The sequence below is a fragment of the Phyllostomus discolor genome, chromosome X, assembly GCF_004126475.2.
Source record: "Phyllostomus discolor isolate MPI-MPIP mPhyDis1 chromosome X, mPhyDis1.pri.v3, whole genome shotgun sequence".
NCBI classification, from domain to species: Eukaryota; Metazoa; Chordata; class Mammalia; order Chiroptera; family Phyllostomidae; genus Phyllostomus; species Phyllostomus discolor.
Genome location: NC_050198.1, coordinates 103912376 through 103931958, shown reverse-complemented (window position 1 = coordinate 103931958; position 19583 = coordinate 103912376). Strand labels below are relative to the sequence as shown.

At 40.4% G+C, this 19583-nt stretch overlaps 1 protein-coding gene across 1 annotated transcript in view; it reads left to right on the top strand.

Annotated features, from left to right (window-relative positions):
* CHM (CHM Rab escort protein) overlaps window positions 1-19583 on the top strand; it is a 142675-nt gene that overhangs the window by 101177 nt on the left and 21915 nt on the right. Inside the window, exons 10-12 of the mRNA XM_028523188.2 lie at window positions 12433-12537; window positions 12949-13012; window positions 14653-14749. Coding sequence (XP_028378989.1) covers window positions 12433-12537; window positions 12949-13012; window positions 14653-14749 — 266 coding nt within the window. The remainder of the gene's footprint in view (window positions 1-12432; window positions 12538-12948; window positions 13013-14652; window positions 14750-19583) is intronic.

Below are 19583 nucleotides of genomic sequence, written 5' to 3'. Positions count from 1 at the left end.
TGTCCTTGACCCAGTCATTTTTTTTCATAGCATGTTGTTAAATTGCCACATATTGGTTTTTTTTTTTTTACTTCCTTTTTGCAGTTGATTTCTAATTTTGAAGCATTGTGGTAGACAATAAGCGTGGTGTGATTTCAGTCTTCTTCAATCTGTTGAGAATAGTTCTGTGACCCAACATGTGGTCTGTCCTTGAGTATTCCATGTGCGCTGGAGACAAACGTATAAGCTGATGTTCTGGGATGAAAGCTCTGTAAATGTCCGTTACGTTCATTTGGCCTAATGTGTGGTTTAAGGCTGATATTTCACAAATCTTTATATAGAAAACCCTAAAGAAACTACCAAAAAAACTATTAGAAACAATAAACAAATATAGTAAAATTGTAGGATCAAAAATTAATGTACAAAATTCCACTGCATTGCTATATATTAACAATGAAATTTCAGAAAAAGAAATTAAATAAATAACTCCTTTTACAGTTGCAACAAAAAGAAGAAAATACCTAGGAATAAACCTAACCAAGAATGTGAAGGGCCGATAATACTGAAAACTACAGAGCATTATTAAAGGAGTCAAAAATGGCACAATGAACTTAAAAGATATTCTGTGTTCATGGATTGAAAGAATCAACATAGATAAAATATCCATTTACCCAAAGCAGTAAACAGATTTAGTGTAATCCCCATCAAAGTGCCAATGACATTTTTTAAAGAAATAGAAAAAAATTATCACATTTCTATGGAACCACAAAAGGCCCTGAATAGCCAGAGAAGTTCTATTCAGGAGAAATAACCAAACCAGAGGTATCACACTCTCTGCCTTTAAATTATACTACAGAGCAACAATAATCAAAACAGCATGGTATTGGCAGAAAAACAGACACGCACACTAATGGAACAGAATTGAGAACCCAGAAATAAACCCACATAAATATGGGCAAATAGTTTTGTACAAAGGAGCCAAATGATGGAGTAAAGAAAGACCATCTAAGCCCTGGCTGGCGTAGCTCAGTGGATTGAGCTCGGGCTGCAAACCAAAGCATCGCAGGTTCAATTCCCAGTCAGGGCACATGCCTGGGTTGCAGGCCATGGCCCCCAGCAACCGCACATTGATGTTTCTCTCTCTCTATCTCTCTCCCTTCCCTCTCTAAAAATAAATACATAAAATCTTTAAAAAAAAGATTAAGAAAGCCTCCTCAATAAATGGTCCTGGGAAGATTGGAAAGCTGCATGCAAAAAAAATGAAACTAGACTACTGTTTGTCCCCATATGCAAAAATTCATTCAAAATGGATCAAAGACATAAATAGAAGACCTGAAACAATAAATTACCTAGAAGAAATTACAGGTATTAAACTTACAGACCTGGGTTGTAGAAAACATTTTATGATGTTGACCTGACAGGCAAGGGCAGCAAAAGCAAAAATAAATGGATGGGACTGTGTCAAACTCCAAAGCTTCTGCACTGCAAAGGAAACTGCCAACAGAACGAAGAGCCAGCCAACCAAATGGCAGAGGATATTTGCAAACAAAAGCTCCGACAAGGGGTCATTATCCAAAATATATATAAAAAAAACTAATAAAAGTCAACATTGAACAATAAGTCCAATGAAAAAATGGGCAGAGGACCTGAACAGACACTTCTCCCAAGAAGACGTACAAACGGCCAACAAATGAAAAAAATGTTCAACTTTAGTAGCTGCTAGGGAAATGCAGACCAAATCTACAATGAGATACATCTTCACACCTGTTAGAATGGTCATTGTCCACAAGACAGCTAATAACAAGTGTTGACAAACTTGTGGAGAAAAAGGAACCCGCATTCACTTTTGGTGGGAATGTAAACGGGTACAGCCACTATGGAAAACAGCATGGAGGTTCCTCCAAAAATTAAGAATAGAGTTACCATATGGCCCAGGAACCGTGTTCTGGTCTCTACCTGAGAAACTTGAAAACCTGTGTTCGCAAACACATGTGCACCCCTGTGTTCAGTGCAGCATTACTCACAGTGACCAAAACATAGAGACAACCGAAGCATCCTTCCATAGAGGACTGGATAAAGAAGATATAGTACATGTAGAGCATGGAATGCTAGTGAGCCCTAAGAAGAGATGAATGTACCTTGAGAACCACGTGCTAAGAGCAATAAGTCAGACAGAAAAGGTTAGGAGCCATATGATTTCACTCCTATGTGGGATATAAGCTGAATGCAACGAGTGAACAAGCAAGAACAACAAAAACTCATAGACACAGACAGCAGTGTGGTGGTGACCAGAGGGAAGGGGGTGGGGGGAGTGACAGGTAAAGGGGTCAAATATACGGTGACAGAAGATGATGTGACTGTGATAGGTGAGCACACAATGCAATATACAGATCATGTATCACAGCGATGTACACCTGAAACCTAGATAGCCTTATTAACCTGCGTCACTCCAATACATTTAATAAAAAGAAAGAAAAGGAATTGTTCATTCAGAAAATAACTTTGATATGTTGAACTGGAGGCTTACACATGTCTGTTTTAAGCTATTTCGTTTTACAATAGTTGTCTAGAATAGTCTGAGTGGCATAAAATATTTATTATCCTTGCGTGGATTACTTTAGTTTCATAAGCAGTGTTTTAAGATATGGTTGGAAAAAAAAATCAACTCTAAAACGTGTAATATTCAGACAGTGGATTGGTTTTAGAAAAGTCACTGCAGTATAATGTAAAATAGACACATGGTTTAAAGGCTTGTGAAGCACTTTTAGCAATGTAACAGGAAGGTACTACATAAATGAAACGTGAAAAATCTATCCCTTCAAGGCCCAGGGTATTCGTGTATTGGCTTATGAAGAGCTCTGTGGAGGTTCATGAAGGAATCGTTGTCCTTAGGATTTTCAGAGTCATTTTTCCTTGTGTTTTCATTTCAGGTATGTTCCCATGGCGGAAAGCCTGATAATGAATTGCTTGTTTGGTGTTTATTTACTTAGATCCTTTTACCTTTTTGGGCCCCGTTCCAGCCTCACGTGTTACTCTCAGTGACATGAAGCATTTGCATGGTTCTTGTTTATCTTAAAAAAAAATGGATACGTTAGTACACTAATAGCATGTGTTGAACAAAGGCTACATTTACCTCAACGGTGACTTCGTTTTTATGACAAACTGTGAACATTGGAACTCTGTTTTTATGATCTGCTGTGGATTTCAGTTGCAACAGATAGATCAGAGCTCAGGGTCTAAAGACCGAAGTTGGGTAGTTTTCAAATTTTAATGTGTTTAAGGATCGCCGCATAAACTTTTAAAAAAATCACGCAGAGTTTTGAGCTTCACCCGAGGGGAGTGAAATCGGATAATGTGCTTCCAGTAGGGCTGGCGCATTTGCAGTTTAGAGGAGCAGAGCAAGCGAATCTAGCGGTGATTCTTAGATGACTCTGAGAAGCACTGGTCTGCGACATGGATTCGGGAATTTCATCCCAGATCGAGTAAATTGAAACATGAAGTTTAGATGGCAGGCACGCTGCTCCTGATTCAACATTTCTTTTATAGCTTCGTAGAAAGACCGCAAATATAACAATTGCCTAACTGCTCTGAAGGCATAAATGGTCGAGTAGCCATTGAATGAAAGAAGACCTGAAACTTCATTACAGCCCTGGAGGATGGTGGGCAAGACACTCTTCTCTGGGCCAGTTTTTTTTTTAATACTTTATTTATTTTTTGAGGGAGGAAGGGAGAGCAACCTCAATGTGTGGTTTCCTCTTGTGTGCCCCTATTGGAGACCTGGCCCACAACCCAGGCATGTGCCCTAACTGGGAATTGAACCGGTGACCCAGGCTGACGAACAGGCCGGCATTCAATCCACTGAGCCACACCAGCCAGGGCTGAAACCCCTTCTGACTCACAGATTTGTAAGATGCCAGTGAACAGATTAAAGTTATGGTAATCAATACACTATGGTATTGGCAGAAAAAATAAACAGAGCAATGGAACACAATTGATATTTCTAAAATCAATGCATACATAAATGGACAACTAATTTTTTTTAAGATTTCATTTATTTATTTTTAGAAAGGGAGAAGGGAAGGAGAAAGAGAATTAGAGAAACTTCAATGTGTGCTTGCCTCTGGCACGCCCCCTACTGGGGACCTGGCCTGCAACCCAGGCATGTGCCCTGACTGGGAATCGAACCGGTGAACTTTTGGTTCTCAAGCCGGTGCTCAGTCCACTGAGCCACACCAGGCAGGGCAGTGTTTTGTTTCTTTTTTAAAAAATCCATTATATCAAGTCAAATAGTCTTCATAAATATCTAAACCTAGCATTAATTGAAGTTTAACTTTCCCAAACATTGTTTTGTTGTTCCAAATCACATATTTGAGACAGCCACCAATAACAGGAGATATGTTGTACAGTATAATATAAAATGAGGGATCGCTTTTTTGAGGGAAAACCTGTGAGCGCATATTTGGCCATATGCAGCATATACTTCCTTTTAAAGAATCAAGATTTTTCTCAAATGATTGTTTATTTGAAATGTAATTAGAATATTAGTTAAGGAATCTGCAAAGATTTGCATTTGTCTCCATATGGTCTTAGATGGTCTTTCTTTTTTTTTTAAAAGATTTTATTTATTTATTTTTAGAGAGGGAGGGGAGGGAGAGAGAGAGAGAAACATCAATGTGCGGTTGCTGGGGGCCGTGGCCTGCAACCCAGGCATGCGCCCTGACTGGGAATCGAACCTGCAACACTTTGGTTCGCAGCCCGTGCTCAATCCACTGAGCTACGCCAGCCAGGGCTTAGATGGTCTTTCTTTCCCTGTTTTTCCATGTGGAACACTTGGCATCTCTTCCCTTTGTTGCGGTTAAGAGCTACTATGCCTTCGTTCTAAGGTCTAAGTTTATTTCCTGATTCTCCGACTAGATCAGAGCCCTTTGTCAGTCCCTGAGCCAGGGCCCCTTGTATGATTGTTTTCAAGTTTCTTGTAAGAAAAGGCAGGATCTCACCACTATATGTCTACAACCAAGGCATGTTCCTGTGACCCATTATACTCAATAACTGTGTGTTAAATCAATCAATGAATAAAGAGTAAAAAGTGCTACCTTTTTTGTGCTTTTCTTTCACCTGCTATTGAGGTAAGCTGATGGAAGTTTACATGATCATAACATCGAGTTTAATTTAGTGATTACACATCAAAGCATCGGATAAACTTTGAGAGAAGCAATGTGAAATATATAACCAAGTAAATGCTTATTTTCAGCTAGATCATATTTTTCATTTTTGTTTAATTTTATTTTCCTGAGATCTACATTGACCGTGTACTCTTTGCTGTATTATCCACTGGCTCCGCTTTCTTCCTTTCCCGAGGACATAGGTATCAGTAGATCTTTCCTGTACCCTCTCCCTAAATTCTAATACTGAACCCCTCTGTCGACTGTTTTCAGAAACACTGAATGTCCCCTTTGAGCAGTTTTCGTTTCCTTTGCAGCTATGCCGACCATGTAAAACCCCTGTAAATTAGACTTGGCCATTTAGCAGTACCGTGCTTGACATCTGGGTACGGTGTGGATGACCGTGGGCCAGATAGGTCCCTCATCAATAGCCTGAATTCAGTTACTTCAGTTACTGGTCCCTGTGGACGTCAGCTGCCCTGCCTACTAGATTTCCTCCCATGACTCTTTCTTGGAGATACTGGTTTCTGATGTCAGGACTGACTCTACCTTTGCTATATACGTGGAAGTTAGTAGTGAATAGTGTGTTCCACTCAGCATGAGGTGATGGAGTCTTAGTACCGTTTGTCATGGGAAGAAAGTCACTGAGTTTCTGAGCTAGGATGTCCCGTTTGCAAAATGTTAGTGACAGTAGTCTAAATATTTAACCTTGACCCACCCCGTGCTCGTTGCTGTGGGGATGAAGACGTGAATAAAACACGGGCCCTGACCCTGGGTCCAAAGAGAGCGCAGTGAGAAGCTCAAGCTCTGAGGTGGACTCGATCTGGACCACGGCTTCCCCACTCAGTCCCCAAGAGAACTGGGACAAGTTGCTTAGCCCGTCTGTGCTCTACTTTCTGTGTCTGTAAAGCGAGACGTGACAGCAACAACCTCACTGAGGTATTTTGAATATTAAATGAACAGACGAAGCATGTAGAACCGTTTGTTACACAAGAACTGAATACTTGGTAGCCGTAGCAATTATGAATGTCACTGGCTACTCAAGATCCTTCTGTGCTACACTAAGGAGGTTGGACCGTGATTCATGGTAGTTTTAAGCGGATAAAAGACAAGATTAAATTTGCTACTTTTGAGTTAGCAGGTCTGGCGGTGATTTGGAAGAAACACTGATGCAGAAAGATCCTCTGTCTCCGAAATTAGACATCCCGTATCTTTCTGCCTCTGCACCATCCACATGCGTGGAATACCCCCATCATCATCCATCCAGCCAGCTAGCCATCCGTGTAACAATTTTTAGTCATTTTCCAGGTGCCAAGCCCTGGGGCTGCAGCAGAGAACAAGCGAGTCCTGATCTTCGTTCTCGCAGAGTTTTGAGTCTACTGGGGACCATTAAACAATAAATAAATAAGTTAATGAGATAATTACACAGGGAGATCTGTTCAGCATGCAGCTCTGACTCTGTTCCCTCCCCGTGTAAAAAGCTTCAGTGGCTTTACAGCACTTCAGAAGAAAGTTTTAGACCGTTTTACAGGACATGTGAAGCTTGGGCATCTGGTCCCTGCCCGCCTCTCTCAGCTCGTGTCTCTTCTCCCTGCATCTTCCACTGCCATTTTCTTGTCTCTAAACACGGCACTGCTTGTGCTTGCCTCTGCACCCCTGCACGGGCTGCCTCTCTACATGCGGTGCTTTTCTCCTTCTTCGCTTGCTTAACTGATTCTCACACTTCAGACGCAGCCCATGTAGTATGTCTTCCTAGAGCATTCCCTGACAGTCCACCCCTTTCCCCCTGGGTAATCGCCGAACGCACTGTCCTCATCTCTTACCACTGGATTTAGGCATTGTTATAATTGCCTGTGTCCAAACAAGAGAGTCTTGTTCGCTTTTATTCTCTCCCCTGGAAGAGTGGTTGGCACGTGGTTCTTATGCCACACATTTATATCGAGCAGATGAGCTACCAACTTGCTAGTAGTCTATTGTCTTATTAGGCTTAATAAGCATCTAAGGCAGTGCGGGTGGAGACGGAGAGAAAAGGGGAGTTTCAGGAAATCTTTATAAGGTGGAGTGAAAATTGAGGAGCAGATTAGATGTGGGAACAGAGAATCTCTGTTAAGTGCTGGGGTTCCAAGAGGGTGAGAAGATGGGGAGCCATGATGAATTCAGTTTGGGACATGCTAGGTTTAAAAAGCATTTGGGGTGTCTCCAGAAAGAAATAGCTAATGCATAGTTTAGAATACAGGACAACTTGAAACATTCCAACACCCAAATCATAGGGGTGCCAGAAGGAGAAAGGGAAGAGCATGAAATTGAGAAGTTATTTGAACAAATAATGAAGGAAAACTTCCCCAATCTGGCAAAGGAACTAGACTTGCAAGTCCAGGAAGCCCAGAGAGTCCTGAAAAAACGATCCAAGAAGAAACACACCAAAGCACATCATAACTAAGTTACCCAAGATAAAAGATAAGGAGAGAACCTTAAAAGCAGCAAGAGAAAAGGAGATAGTTACCTACCAAGGAGTTCCTGTAACAATGTCAGCTGATTTCTCAAAAGAAACCTTGAAGGCAAGAAGGGGCTGGGAAGAAGTATTCCAAGTCATGAAAGGCAAGGACCTACATCCAAGATTGCTCTAACAAAGTTGTCATTTAGAATGGAAGGGCAGGTAAAGTGCTTCCCAGATAAAGTCAAGTTAAAGAAGCTCATCATCACCAAGCCCTTACTATATGAAATGTTAAAGGGACTTATCTAAGAACAAGATAAAAAATGTGAACAGTAAAATGACAACAAACTCATAACTATCAACAACCAAACCTTAAAAAAGATAGAAACAAACTAAGCAAACAACTAGAATGGGAACAGGATGACAGAAATGGAGGTCACATGGAGGGTTATCAGTGAAGGGGGAGGGAGAGTGGAAGAATGGGGGGAGGTACAGAGAATAAGAGGCATAAATGGTAGGTAGCAAATAGACAGGGGGAGGGTAAGACTAGTAAGGGAAATGGAGAAGCCAAAGAACTTATATGTACAACGCATGGACATGGAGCTAAGAACAGGGGGAGTGGGATAAAGGGGAAAATTGGGACAACTAGAAATAATCAATAAAATATACTTAAAAATGATATGGATACAGAGCTCTGGATTGGTCAGAGCTGGTTAATGGTGTTTGAAACTATTGCAGCGGGTTTTCACCCAAGAGAAATGCATAGTATGCATTTTGGAACGGTGTCATTGGCGAGGTGGCATGTGGACTAATGTCCCTCAGAAATCATGGAAGGGTGTAGCAAGCAGGGAGAATTGTTTTATTTCTCTCAGTGGTTGGGAATCTTCTAATATCCATAATGAATGCATTTTTCTTTTAATTATTTCATATGTGATTTCTGCACTACATACCATACAATTAGTTGGGATATTAATTCTGAAGATGACAGAGATCAGATACCTCTTTTAATGTTATTTTTTTTCTTCTGGGCCAAGTTCCAGATCAAGAGTTTACATCTTACTGAGTGTTTTTGTCCTTGTCGTCATTTTGCTATTTATATACCCTTGTGATTTGTTGATTTAGAAACCTCAGCTCTAGAAGTGTTCTGTCTGGCTTCAGTGATTCTTAGGCTCGGCTTTGTCTTTGTGTCCCTGTAATGGGGACCTACATCCCATCATGTTCCTCCTCAGTTTACTATTTATGAGGTTCAACAAGGCCCTCAGCTAAATCCAGAATGCTGTTAATGTTTAATGGCTTCCTCAGGTTCACCTGGAAGGAGTTGGCAACACGGTTTCATTTGGCTGTTTTCCATTACCCGTCATTTAATTTTTAGTATTAATCTTCTAATACAAACTCCGAGTCTAGGTCCCCAATCAATATTCCTTTCTTCATTGTTCTCCCAGTTAGGCCAAATCTATGACAGGAAGTCAAGTGTCTGAGGGGGAAATAAATCTTATCACTCACTCAAACACATCTTGCTTTGCATTGTTCAGACCTAGAACCTTAGTGCTTCAGAATGGAACTACCAGGTGAGTTGTGTTGTTATGATCTACCAGACTGACGGAGCACATGTGACCATAAACTCAATTCCTGCAGAAATCAGTATGTTTTTTTTCCATAGCAGTAGCTCTCGACTTTTCCCAGGCTAGCACAGTGTAGAAGTACAGTAAAGGCAGCAGCACGCTGGACAGTGATTCCTCGCTGGGATTGGGGAGCTTATCAGAATCTCCAGGGGTACTTATACTCTGAAAAAGTACCCCGGGTGTGATTCTGATTTGCTTCCTTCTCCCCCTCCTCTGACAATCACTGTTTCATCCAGAAGCTTCCGCATACATAGGCACATCTGTTGGTATATCATCCTTGCATTGGTGAGCTGCCTAATCCCAGCCGCCATACTTCCATTTTGTGTGGTCCTCAATAGTTCCTTGCAATATCGTAACTTCTGGGGCTGATGTCTACCTATTGTAGCATCCAGCAAACGCAAGAACAAATATCGGAGACTTTCAGGGTATCAAAGGTGTTATTTTATTGGCCAAGTTTCACCTGTGCAGGGGTGAACTCTCAAAGTGTCCAGCGACACAGTGCCCACGAGGAGCTGCAAATGAGAGACGCGCCGAGCGCTTACAACTACGTCCTTATATAGGGGCGGGCAAGCAAGCGTTATACAGAAGCAGACGTGGCAGTTAGCCATTCGCTTACAGAGACCACGTGCGGGAATTTCAAACCAAGCGTTCTTGCATAAGGCGGGAAGGCAGGCTGTTTGTTCATTAACCTAGTCATCTCCTGGCTCTAGCTAGCTGGTTTTCTATTTTCTCATTAACAACTACAAAGCACTGCTTATCTAGCCTATCCAGGGGAGAGCGTCTGCTAGACACGGGATGTTTGCTTAACTGTACTTTGTCTCTTTTATCATTTCCTTTTAGCTACAATGTGTTTCTTGTCTATTAGAGGAAATTTAGTTCTTAAGTTCCTTATTCCCAACACCTATCACCAAAGGTGCAGCCACCACTGCCGCAGCCCCATTAGTTTGGATTCTTACAGGGCATGGAGTTCCCCAGAGCTTCTGGCCAGGTTTCATGGTGTGGTTTATGTAAATGGCAGCTTTTTGCAAAGACTTAGACCAGAGTCCAGGATTTATACTAACACCATCCCCTGTCTATGTCAGTTCAACATTTTATGATGAAAATCTTCAAATCTGTACCATAGCTGGAAGAATTTTAGGGTGAACTCCTGTATATCCACCACGTTAGGTTCTACAGTTAACATTGTATTTGCTTAATCACATACCTACTGAAATGTTTACTCCTCTGTCCATCTTTCCACCATTGTTAAGCACGTCACGGTACAGTCTGGATAAAAGTACAGTACACCCTGAACACCTCAGCATGGGTACCATTAATATTTACGACGTTTTGTTTTGATGGGAAATTGATGTACAGTGAGGTATCCCGATCTCAGTGCTCATTAGCTAACTTTTGACAAATGCATTTCTCTGTAGAACCCAAATTCCTGTCAATATACGGAAGATTTTAGCACCTTTTTTTCTGCCCAGATTATTTTCTCTTGACTTTATGTAGTATCTGAGTTCAAGGTAAGAAAATAGCATCTCAGAGCTTTCAGGACAAATAGGGATCAGTGTTTAATGATGCGTCCACAGATTCTCTTCTCCATTGCCTAAGTGCCTTGTGTTTTAGACTGTGTGTGAATATTTTCAAACAGGAGTCTGAGGATGTAACTTACCTTTTTACTTTCTAAGTCATTATTTTTGAAAATACAGTATTGAGGTATAAATACGTCACATCTAGGTAAGCACTATATAAGGCAAGAAAGAGCTCTAGTTCAATGAAATTCGAGGAGTTGGAGATAGGAACTAAGTCTAACATAAGAACATAGGAATACAACAGGAACGTAAGTGAGAAGCAGAAAGGATGTGAGAGGGAGATAGGAAAAGCATTGCAAATTTTAATATAGCATGTATTGATATGTGGTTAATTGATTAAAATACATATAATGTGTGTCTAACATCACAAGATTTCACAGTCTATCTCAACAACAGCAGCACACCATGCATTCAGGAATACCAGCATATCATCATTGCCTTTAGGAAATACACCTTAAATTCATCTCCCTAGTGGTTTTGTGTGTTTGTTATTTTATTTTTCATGCCTTTATGCCTGGTAAATATCTCTTCTTTGGTTTAATTTTAGACTGATATACTATGTTTCAGTTTATACCAATATATTTAAAATATGGCATAGGTTTGAAGTTATGTGCTTGCATCTTATTGGGAATGCATATACATTTATTATTCCTAATAAATACACATATATGTATCCCTAATAAAATAACTCTGGGCCCATAAGGAGGAGCTGTGACAAAAGTAAATTGCGATCGTCCCCTCATAAAAAAAATACAGCAAACACGCGGGCATTTGCATACAGCTTCTGAATATTGCATACTGGCTTCATCGGTGGTGGTGAGTCCATTTCAAGGATGTTGCCCTTAGTCCATTAGTTTGGATAATGAGCCCTATAAAGTACATTTATAACTTGTGGCACCGCAAGGAGATGGATTCTAATTTTCATCCTTTTATCTAGACACATTGAAAGAAGGTCAATGGAGGGTTCGGTATGATTCATTGTCCCAACACATATCAGATGACAGAGGCCTGATAATGTCCATGCAGAAGTGTTTGCCTTATTTGGGAACAGCACTTGAAAGAAATCTTTCTGTGATCCTCCTTTGAAGTAAAGTGGAAACAGATATTAAAAGAAGCTCTAGGCCTGTGTTTTTTTTTTTTGTCTAAAACATTATCACACGTGTGACCAGATAGCTGTTCTTGAACAAAAGAAAAAGCAACACGTAACAGAAAAATAAAAAGCCTGTAGTAGCTTTTACAGGCTGTGGATAATATAGCAAGGTATTTAATCAACTTTTCTCTTCCCCCTTTCTTAGATTTGTTAAGGCGAAAAAAAAAAGAGCCTGTTTTCTAAGCAAAGGAAGAAGCTTCTTATGTTTTCCTAAGCAGTAGAAAAACTTATATTATATATGCATTCTAACTTTATTCTTAACACTATCATTCAAAATAAATATTTGAGTTTTATTCCCACATGTATTTTATAGGTAAAAGTCTTCAAATGGCTATAAGAATATACATTCCGTACTTAGTGTCAGTTTTGTGTCAAATTGTAGGTAAAATTAAAATGTTGTCTTCCAAACGATAGATTTTAGATTCACAGTCGGGAGCTGATTATGTTCATTTGCGCAATTATTGAATCATCATTGAGAACATGTTTGCTGTGCTTGTCTTCTTTGCAGATGCAAAGCCATCATAGATCAGTTTGGTCAGAGAATAATCTCTAAGCATTTTCTTGTGGAGGACAGTTACTTTTCTGAGAACACGTGTTCACGCGTGCAATACAGGTAAGGCGCTGCCTCACCCACTGTCTGCGGGAAGGTGAAACACAGGGAAATGTAACTGTGTGATTACCTAGATATTTCTGTATAACCATTGTGCAAGTAAGCTGCAGACATATACCAAAAAAAAAAAAAATGTGTAGGACACGTTACCATTGTTTTCTTACAGGGTCTGGTTTTGGGGGGAGCGTAGCCTAGTTTTGACTCCTTTGCATCGGCTGGGCCGTGTTTGTAGGTCTCACACCCTTCCTGTCACTAGCCAGTGAAAGATTAAAGCAGAACTTGACTCGCTCTGGGGAGGTGATACTTTTATCGTGACTTAATATCTTTGAAACACACCTTCTTGAGGTTGTATAACTTTAAATGAAACTTATGCATGGAATCGGAACCACTGATTAACGGTTTTGTGCATTGCAGGCAGATTTCCAGGGCGGTCCTGATTACGGACAGATCTGTCCTGCAGGCAGATTCAGATCAACAGGTAATCTCAGTCCTGCGCATTTTAGTAATAGGTCGCTAATGTAATGTACACGAATTGTAAGGTACAATGGATGAAGCAAATGTATTAATTTTTTAATGCATTTTAAGTACATAATGACAGTTGGGTAATGATTGTGGTTTCTTAAAGATCTTCCAACAGAACAAGTAAAATGCTAGAAAAATTGGACTAAATCCTAATTTTAAATCCTAAATCCTAATTAGGACTAAATCCTAATTTTTAAATAAATAAATCCTAATTTATTTATTTTTAGAGAGAGGGAAGGGAAGGTGAAAGAGAGGGAGAGAAACATTACGGTGTGGTTGCCTCTTGAGCGCCCCCTACTGGGGACCTGGCCCACAACCCAGGCATATGCCCTGACTGGGAATCGAACCGACGACCTTTGCTTGCAGTCTGGCACTCAGTCCACTGAGCCACACCAGCCAGGTCTAAATCCTAGTTTTCCAACAACTATTTGTTTGAAACTGGAAGTACATCATCCTGAGAAGAGAAAGATAATCCCCAGAGAACACATTTAAAAATCTTAGGGGAAAAGGCTGTATGCTAACCAGCCCTCCAACACGGGTAATAAGCCCACCGCTAGGCCTTGCTGGTGTGTCCCTGTTGCCATTGTTCTTTTCAGTGCCCTCTGCCCGCCCCACACCCCCAGTTCTGTAGGGACGTCTGTGTGCCTGTGCTTTTTCCTCAGTCTGTTCACCGAAATTCCAAATAAATAAATCTTTTAAATAGTTAACTCTTTTAAATAAAAAGCCATGTAACATATCAGTAATGCCAAGGACAGCACATTGTATATCAGTAAACATTACTTACTAATAATTTTCCATTTTGCTTTTAATTCTGAGTGTCTCGTTTGATGAATGGAGTCTACAAATTAACTTGAAGCCATTCATTTTGAAATATTTTGGAGTATATTCGGCTATACTTGGGTGTACATGTTGACACTATTTTGCTTGTCTTAGTGTCTTTGGAATTTGTAACATTTACAATTTTTTTTCTATTTTGTAACTGCTATTTTAGTTATAAGTAATCAAAATTGATTTAATATGATCTGATGACAAACAATAATGTGCACATAATTCAGAAGTAATAAGTCATAATTGTATCCTTTTAAAATAAATGAACAACTTAGTAGATATAAGAATTTTTTGAGCTCTGGCTGATGTGGCTCAGTGGATTGAGTGCCAGCCTATGAACCAAAGGGCCACCGGTTCGATTCCCAGTCAGGGCCTGGGATGCGGGCCAGGTCCCCAGTAGGGGGAGCATGAGAGACAACCACACACTGATGTTTCTCTCCCTCTCTTTCTCATTCTCTTCCCCTCTCTCTGAAAATAAATAAATAAAATCTTTTTAGAAAGAACATTTGAAATATTAGTATCTATTGATTATATGAATGTACCATATGTGATATAGAAATACATAATCAATGCAGAAATCAGACATTGGGACGCACGTGCACGTTACGTGCAGCCAATGCTGCTCTCAAAATCCTTACCAGCTAAATTTTTTCAACAGTCAACGAGCGCTCGAAAAAAGACAATTTGGATGTTAAGGATACTCTAAAGATAGAAGGAATGAAAATGAGATCCAACAGTTGTGTCTCCTATTCTATTTCTGCATTTTAGATTTCCATCCTGACAGTGCCACCGGAGGAAGCAGGAACTCCCGCCGTCCGGGTCATTGAGTTATGTTCTTCAACGATGACATGCATGAAAGGCACATGTGAGCACAGCCATCTGCTTATTTGTCTTTTGTGTTCGTTTAGGCAGTCGAGGGGGCTGTTATTGTTGCAGTTTGTCAGGGTTGTACTTATACAGTTCTGCCATCTTTATTTATTTATTTTTCATTTAAATTATTTTAGTGTTCAATCCATATATGTTTTTTTTTTCCACCATGTTTGTTCACACAGCGCATGTTCATAGAGTAAGTCAGTTCATAACTTCCCCTCCCTTCTAAACGTCCCTGTGGCTAAATCCCCACAGTCACTATTGTTACATTCTAGGGTGAAAGAATTTCTGAGACTTTCTAGTTTGGTCTGTAGTTTTTCTTAAGCTTATTGGAAATATAGTTTGAGAACATTTATTTTCTTTGCTGCTACTTTTGTTGTTGGCTTTTCCTTAGAGTTCTTAATCCCATGATCGAACTTCTACCATGTATACAAGTCCTCCTTTTTAATGAGACTAAAGTTAGAGCCTACTTTATCTGTTCCTTTTCCTATACATATGAACATTTGTCTTCGGCGCCATCAGATATTATGCCTTCTGCAACATTTTCCTTAGAGATGTTTCAGTAAGCACAGATGAGCAAGCATACATTAGCTGACACTGGGCCTGGGCCTCAACTCTGTACTTATGGGGATTCTGAAGAGGCCGAGGCTAACATGCCTGATCGGAAGTGTTCACAACCTTCTTGCACACCTAATGCAATGAGACAGGATGAACTGAGAACAGTGCACATTTCAGGATAGCTGAGGATGAATGTGGACTACCCCCTGGACTTCAGGACTCACAGTGCAGGGAGACAGTTAAGACAAACACAAAAGGAGCTCTAAAAGACAGAGTGTGAGTAGGAGAGGTACCAATAAACTGTGGACTATAGAGATTCACAGAAGGGAAACGTACCATCATGAGCTAGAATTATTTTTCTGTAAATTTAATACTGTTTTACTCAAACTGCTGTTAAGAATTATGAGAAGTGGAAGAATAATCCGGTCGGGCATGTTGGTAATTGCTCATTGGCGCATTTTTAGGACGGTCGTTTTAAATCTTCAGATAACTCCAATAGCTGTGTCACACTGGCATCTTTGAATTGTCTTTTCTCATTAAAGTGAAGTCGTCTTGGTGCTTAGCATAACGAGTAATTTTGGGATGATGCTCAGTTATTTTGTTAGGTTATAACGGGACTCAGATGTCACCCTGTTTGAGCAAGCCTTTCCTGACACTGGTGTGGAGGGGAGAGGAGGGACCGTCTTGTCACCATGGTGACAGCAGCTCAGGCTCGGGCGTCTGTCTCATTACTGCTGAGTGATTGTCGTGAAAGCCTCCACTGCTCCCACCCTGGCTAGGGGGAGTGCCTTGTCACTGCCCTCTGACCCCCACGCGCCCATGGACACATTATGCAATCAGTGGTAACAGACCTGACTCGCCATTCTGCCTCCCAACTCCACCCCACTGGGGAAAAAAGCAACAGAAAAAGAAAGGACCAGAAAGAACTATAAAATGCCCAGGAAACAATCAACAAAGTGGCGATATGTGCATATCTATCAATAATTATTTTAAATGTAAATGGCTTAGATTCACCCATGAAAAGACATAGAGCCGTTGAATGAATAAAAAACAAGACCGATGTATACGGTGCTTGTAAAAGACTCACTTCCAACGTGCATGTATGATCAGTGAATTGACAACAAATGAGACAAGACTATGCAGAGGGGAAGGGGCATTCTTTTCAAGAAATGATGTTGGAAAACTGGACCTCTATCTTACACCATACACAAAAATTAACTCACAGTGCATCCAAGATTTGAATGTAAGACCTGAAACCATAAAATGGCTACATGAAAACATAGCAATAAGCTCTGTGTGGCACTCTTACCATTTTTTTTATATGACTCCAAAGGCAAGGGCAACAAAGGCAAAGATAAACAAACTGGACCATATCGAATTAAAGTGAAAGAAACCATCACCAAAACAAACAGGAAAGTCATGAGATGGGAGTGGAGGGAGAGGATACTACTAAAGACTTTCAATGTCCAAATTACAAATGAGTTTTGAAAGCCTGGGAACAGGCACAAAGCATAACCCCCGATAAGGGGTTAAGAGCCAAATATAAAGAACTCACAGCCCTGGCTGGCGTAGCTCAGTGGATTGAGCACGGGCTGCGAACCAAGGTGTCGCAGGTTCGATTCCCAGTCAGGGCACATGCCTGGGTTGCAGGCCACAGCCCCCAGCAACTGCACATTGATGTTTCTCTCTCTCTCCCCCCCCCCCCTCTCTCTTTCTCTCTTTCTCCCTCCCTTCCTCTCTAAAAATAAGTAAATAAATCTTTTTTTAAAAAAGAACTCACATAACTCAGAAGAAAACAATCCATCTGATTAAAACATGGGCAGATCATCTGAATAGAGATTTCTCTAAAGAAGACACACAGATAAACAAGAGGCGCATAAAAAGACGTTTAACATCATTAAATATCAGGGAAATGCAAATCAAAACCTAATGAAGTACCACCTCACACATGTCAGAATGGCCATCATTAATAAATCAACAAACAGCAAGTGCTGGTGAGGTTGTGGGGAAAAGGGATACCTAGTATATTGGGGCAGCCACTGTAGAAAACAGGATAGAGTTACCTCAAAAGATTAAAAGAAGAACAACCATATGATCTACCAATTTCACTTCTAGGTGTTTATCTGAAGAAAACTAAAACACTAATTCAAAAAGATACATGCACCCTTATGTTCATCACAATAGCTGAGATATGGTAACAAAGTAAGTATCCACTGATGGGTGAATAGATACAGAAAATGTGTTGGGTGCATATATACACACAATGGGATATTACTCACCAATGAAGAAGAATGTAATCTCGTCATTTGCCACAACAAGGATGGACCTGGAAAGCATGATGCTAAATGAAATTAGCCAGAGAAAGACGATACCGTCTGATTTCATTTATATGTAAAATCTAATGAATGAAACTAGCAAACAAATGAGACAAAACCCGACTCACAGACACAGAGAACAGATTGGTGGTTGCCAGGAGGGAGGGTGGTTGGGGAATGGGTGAGGCAGGTGAGGGACATCAAGGTGAGAAGTACAAGCCTCCAGTTTTGAAATAAGTCATGGAGATGTAACTTACAGCAATTACTTAGGGTAATTTTCTGTGGTGACAGAGGATAACTGCACTGACTCATTGTGATGACCGTTACACAGAGTATACAAATGTTGCATGATGTTGTATACCTGAAATCAGTATAATATTGTATGTCAATTACATATCAGTTACAAAAAACAGGAAGTCAGATTAAAGGATTTGTAAAGATCCCATACAATTTGCAATCCCTCAATGTCCTGATTTTGCATGCATGTGAAAAAAAGCCACCTGTTGTGTATATATGTTTGATAACGTGACATTTATTTTAAGCAAAATGGCTAAGATTTGATTCTTCTAATGACTTCTCCAACTCCGGCCTTTTCACTTCTTCATGATAAAATCTCGCTGATCATTGCTATAGCTCAATCAATGTACAAATGCAAAACATGCACTATATACAGATGGACTGGCTTTGGTTTTGCGGTCCCAGCCATACAGCTTAAACCTGGAAGGTTGACTGGAGGAGAAAAGTTTGAATTTATTATTTATTATTTATATTTTTGCCTTGTTGTAGAGAGGAAGTGAAATTCTTTTATTTTTAAATCTTGTATGCTTTCTGCCTATGATAACATGCATTATTTAAAAAGTCCTAGCTAAGGTGTTTGTCCCTCACAGCCTGGCTTATTTCACTTAGCATAATGCTCTCCAGTTCCATCCATGCTGTCACAAAGGATAGGAGATCCTTCTCTCTGCTGCATAGTATTCCATCGTGTAAATGTACCAGTTTTTTGATCCACTCATTTACTGATGGGCACTTAGGTTGCTTCCAGCACTTGGCTATTGTAAATTGTGCTGCTATGAACATTGGGGTGCACAGGTTCTTTTGGATGGGTGTTTCAGGGTTCTTAGGGTATAATCCCAGCAGTGGAATTGCCAGGTCAAAAGGCAGTTCCATGTTTAGTTTTCTGAGGAAATTCCAGACTGCTTTCCACAGTGGCTGCCCCAGTCTGCAGTCCCACCAACAGTGCACTAGGGTCCCCTTTTCTCCACATCCTCTCCAACACTTGTTGTTTGTTGCTTTGTTTATGATGGCCATTCTGAGTGGCGTGAAGTGGTATCTCATTGTGGTTTTAATTTGCATCTCTCTGATGGCTAGTGATGCTGAGCATCCTTTCATATGTCTCTGGGCCCTCTGTATGTCCTCCTTGGAGAAGTGTCTGTTCAGGTCCTTTGCCTGCTTTTTAATTGGATTGTTTGCCTTCCTGGTGTGGAGTCCTGTAAGTTCTTTATATGTTTTGGAGATGAGAATACCATATGATCTCACCTGTGAGTGGAACCTAATCAGCAAAACAGACATCTCAGAAAAATAGAAACAGAGACATGGAAATAAAGAACAAAGTGACAGTGACCAGAGGGGAGGAGGGAGGGGGACAAAGGGGAAAAGAAGGGGAAGAGTCAAGGAACATGTGTAAAGGACACGTGGACAAAGACAACGGGGGCGGGAGGGGAGGACTGAATGTGGAAGATGGGGGAGGGGAGGGCAGGACACAGTAATGGGGGAAAATGAGGACAGCTGTAATGGAACAACAATGAATAGAAAAAAACAAAAAGTCCTAGAAAAGTTATAATAAAGCTAATTCTTGATATAATATATAACAACATTTAAAAAGTACATTGAGATAGAAACTGACATTTATTTCATCTGCTTGCTTTCATTACTTAAATAAAGTTTGGCTACTTGTTT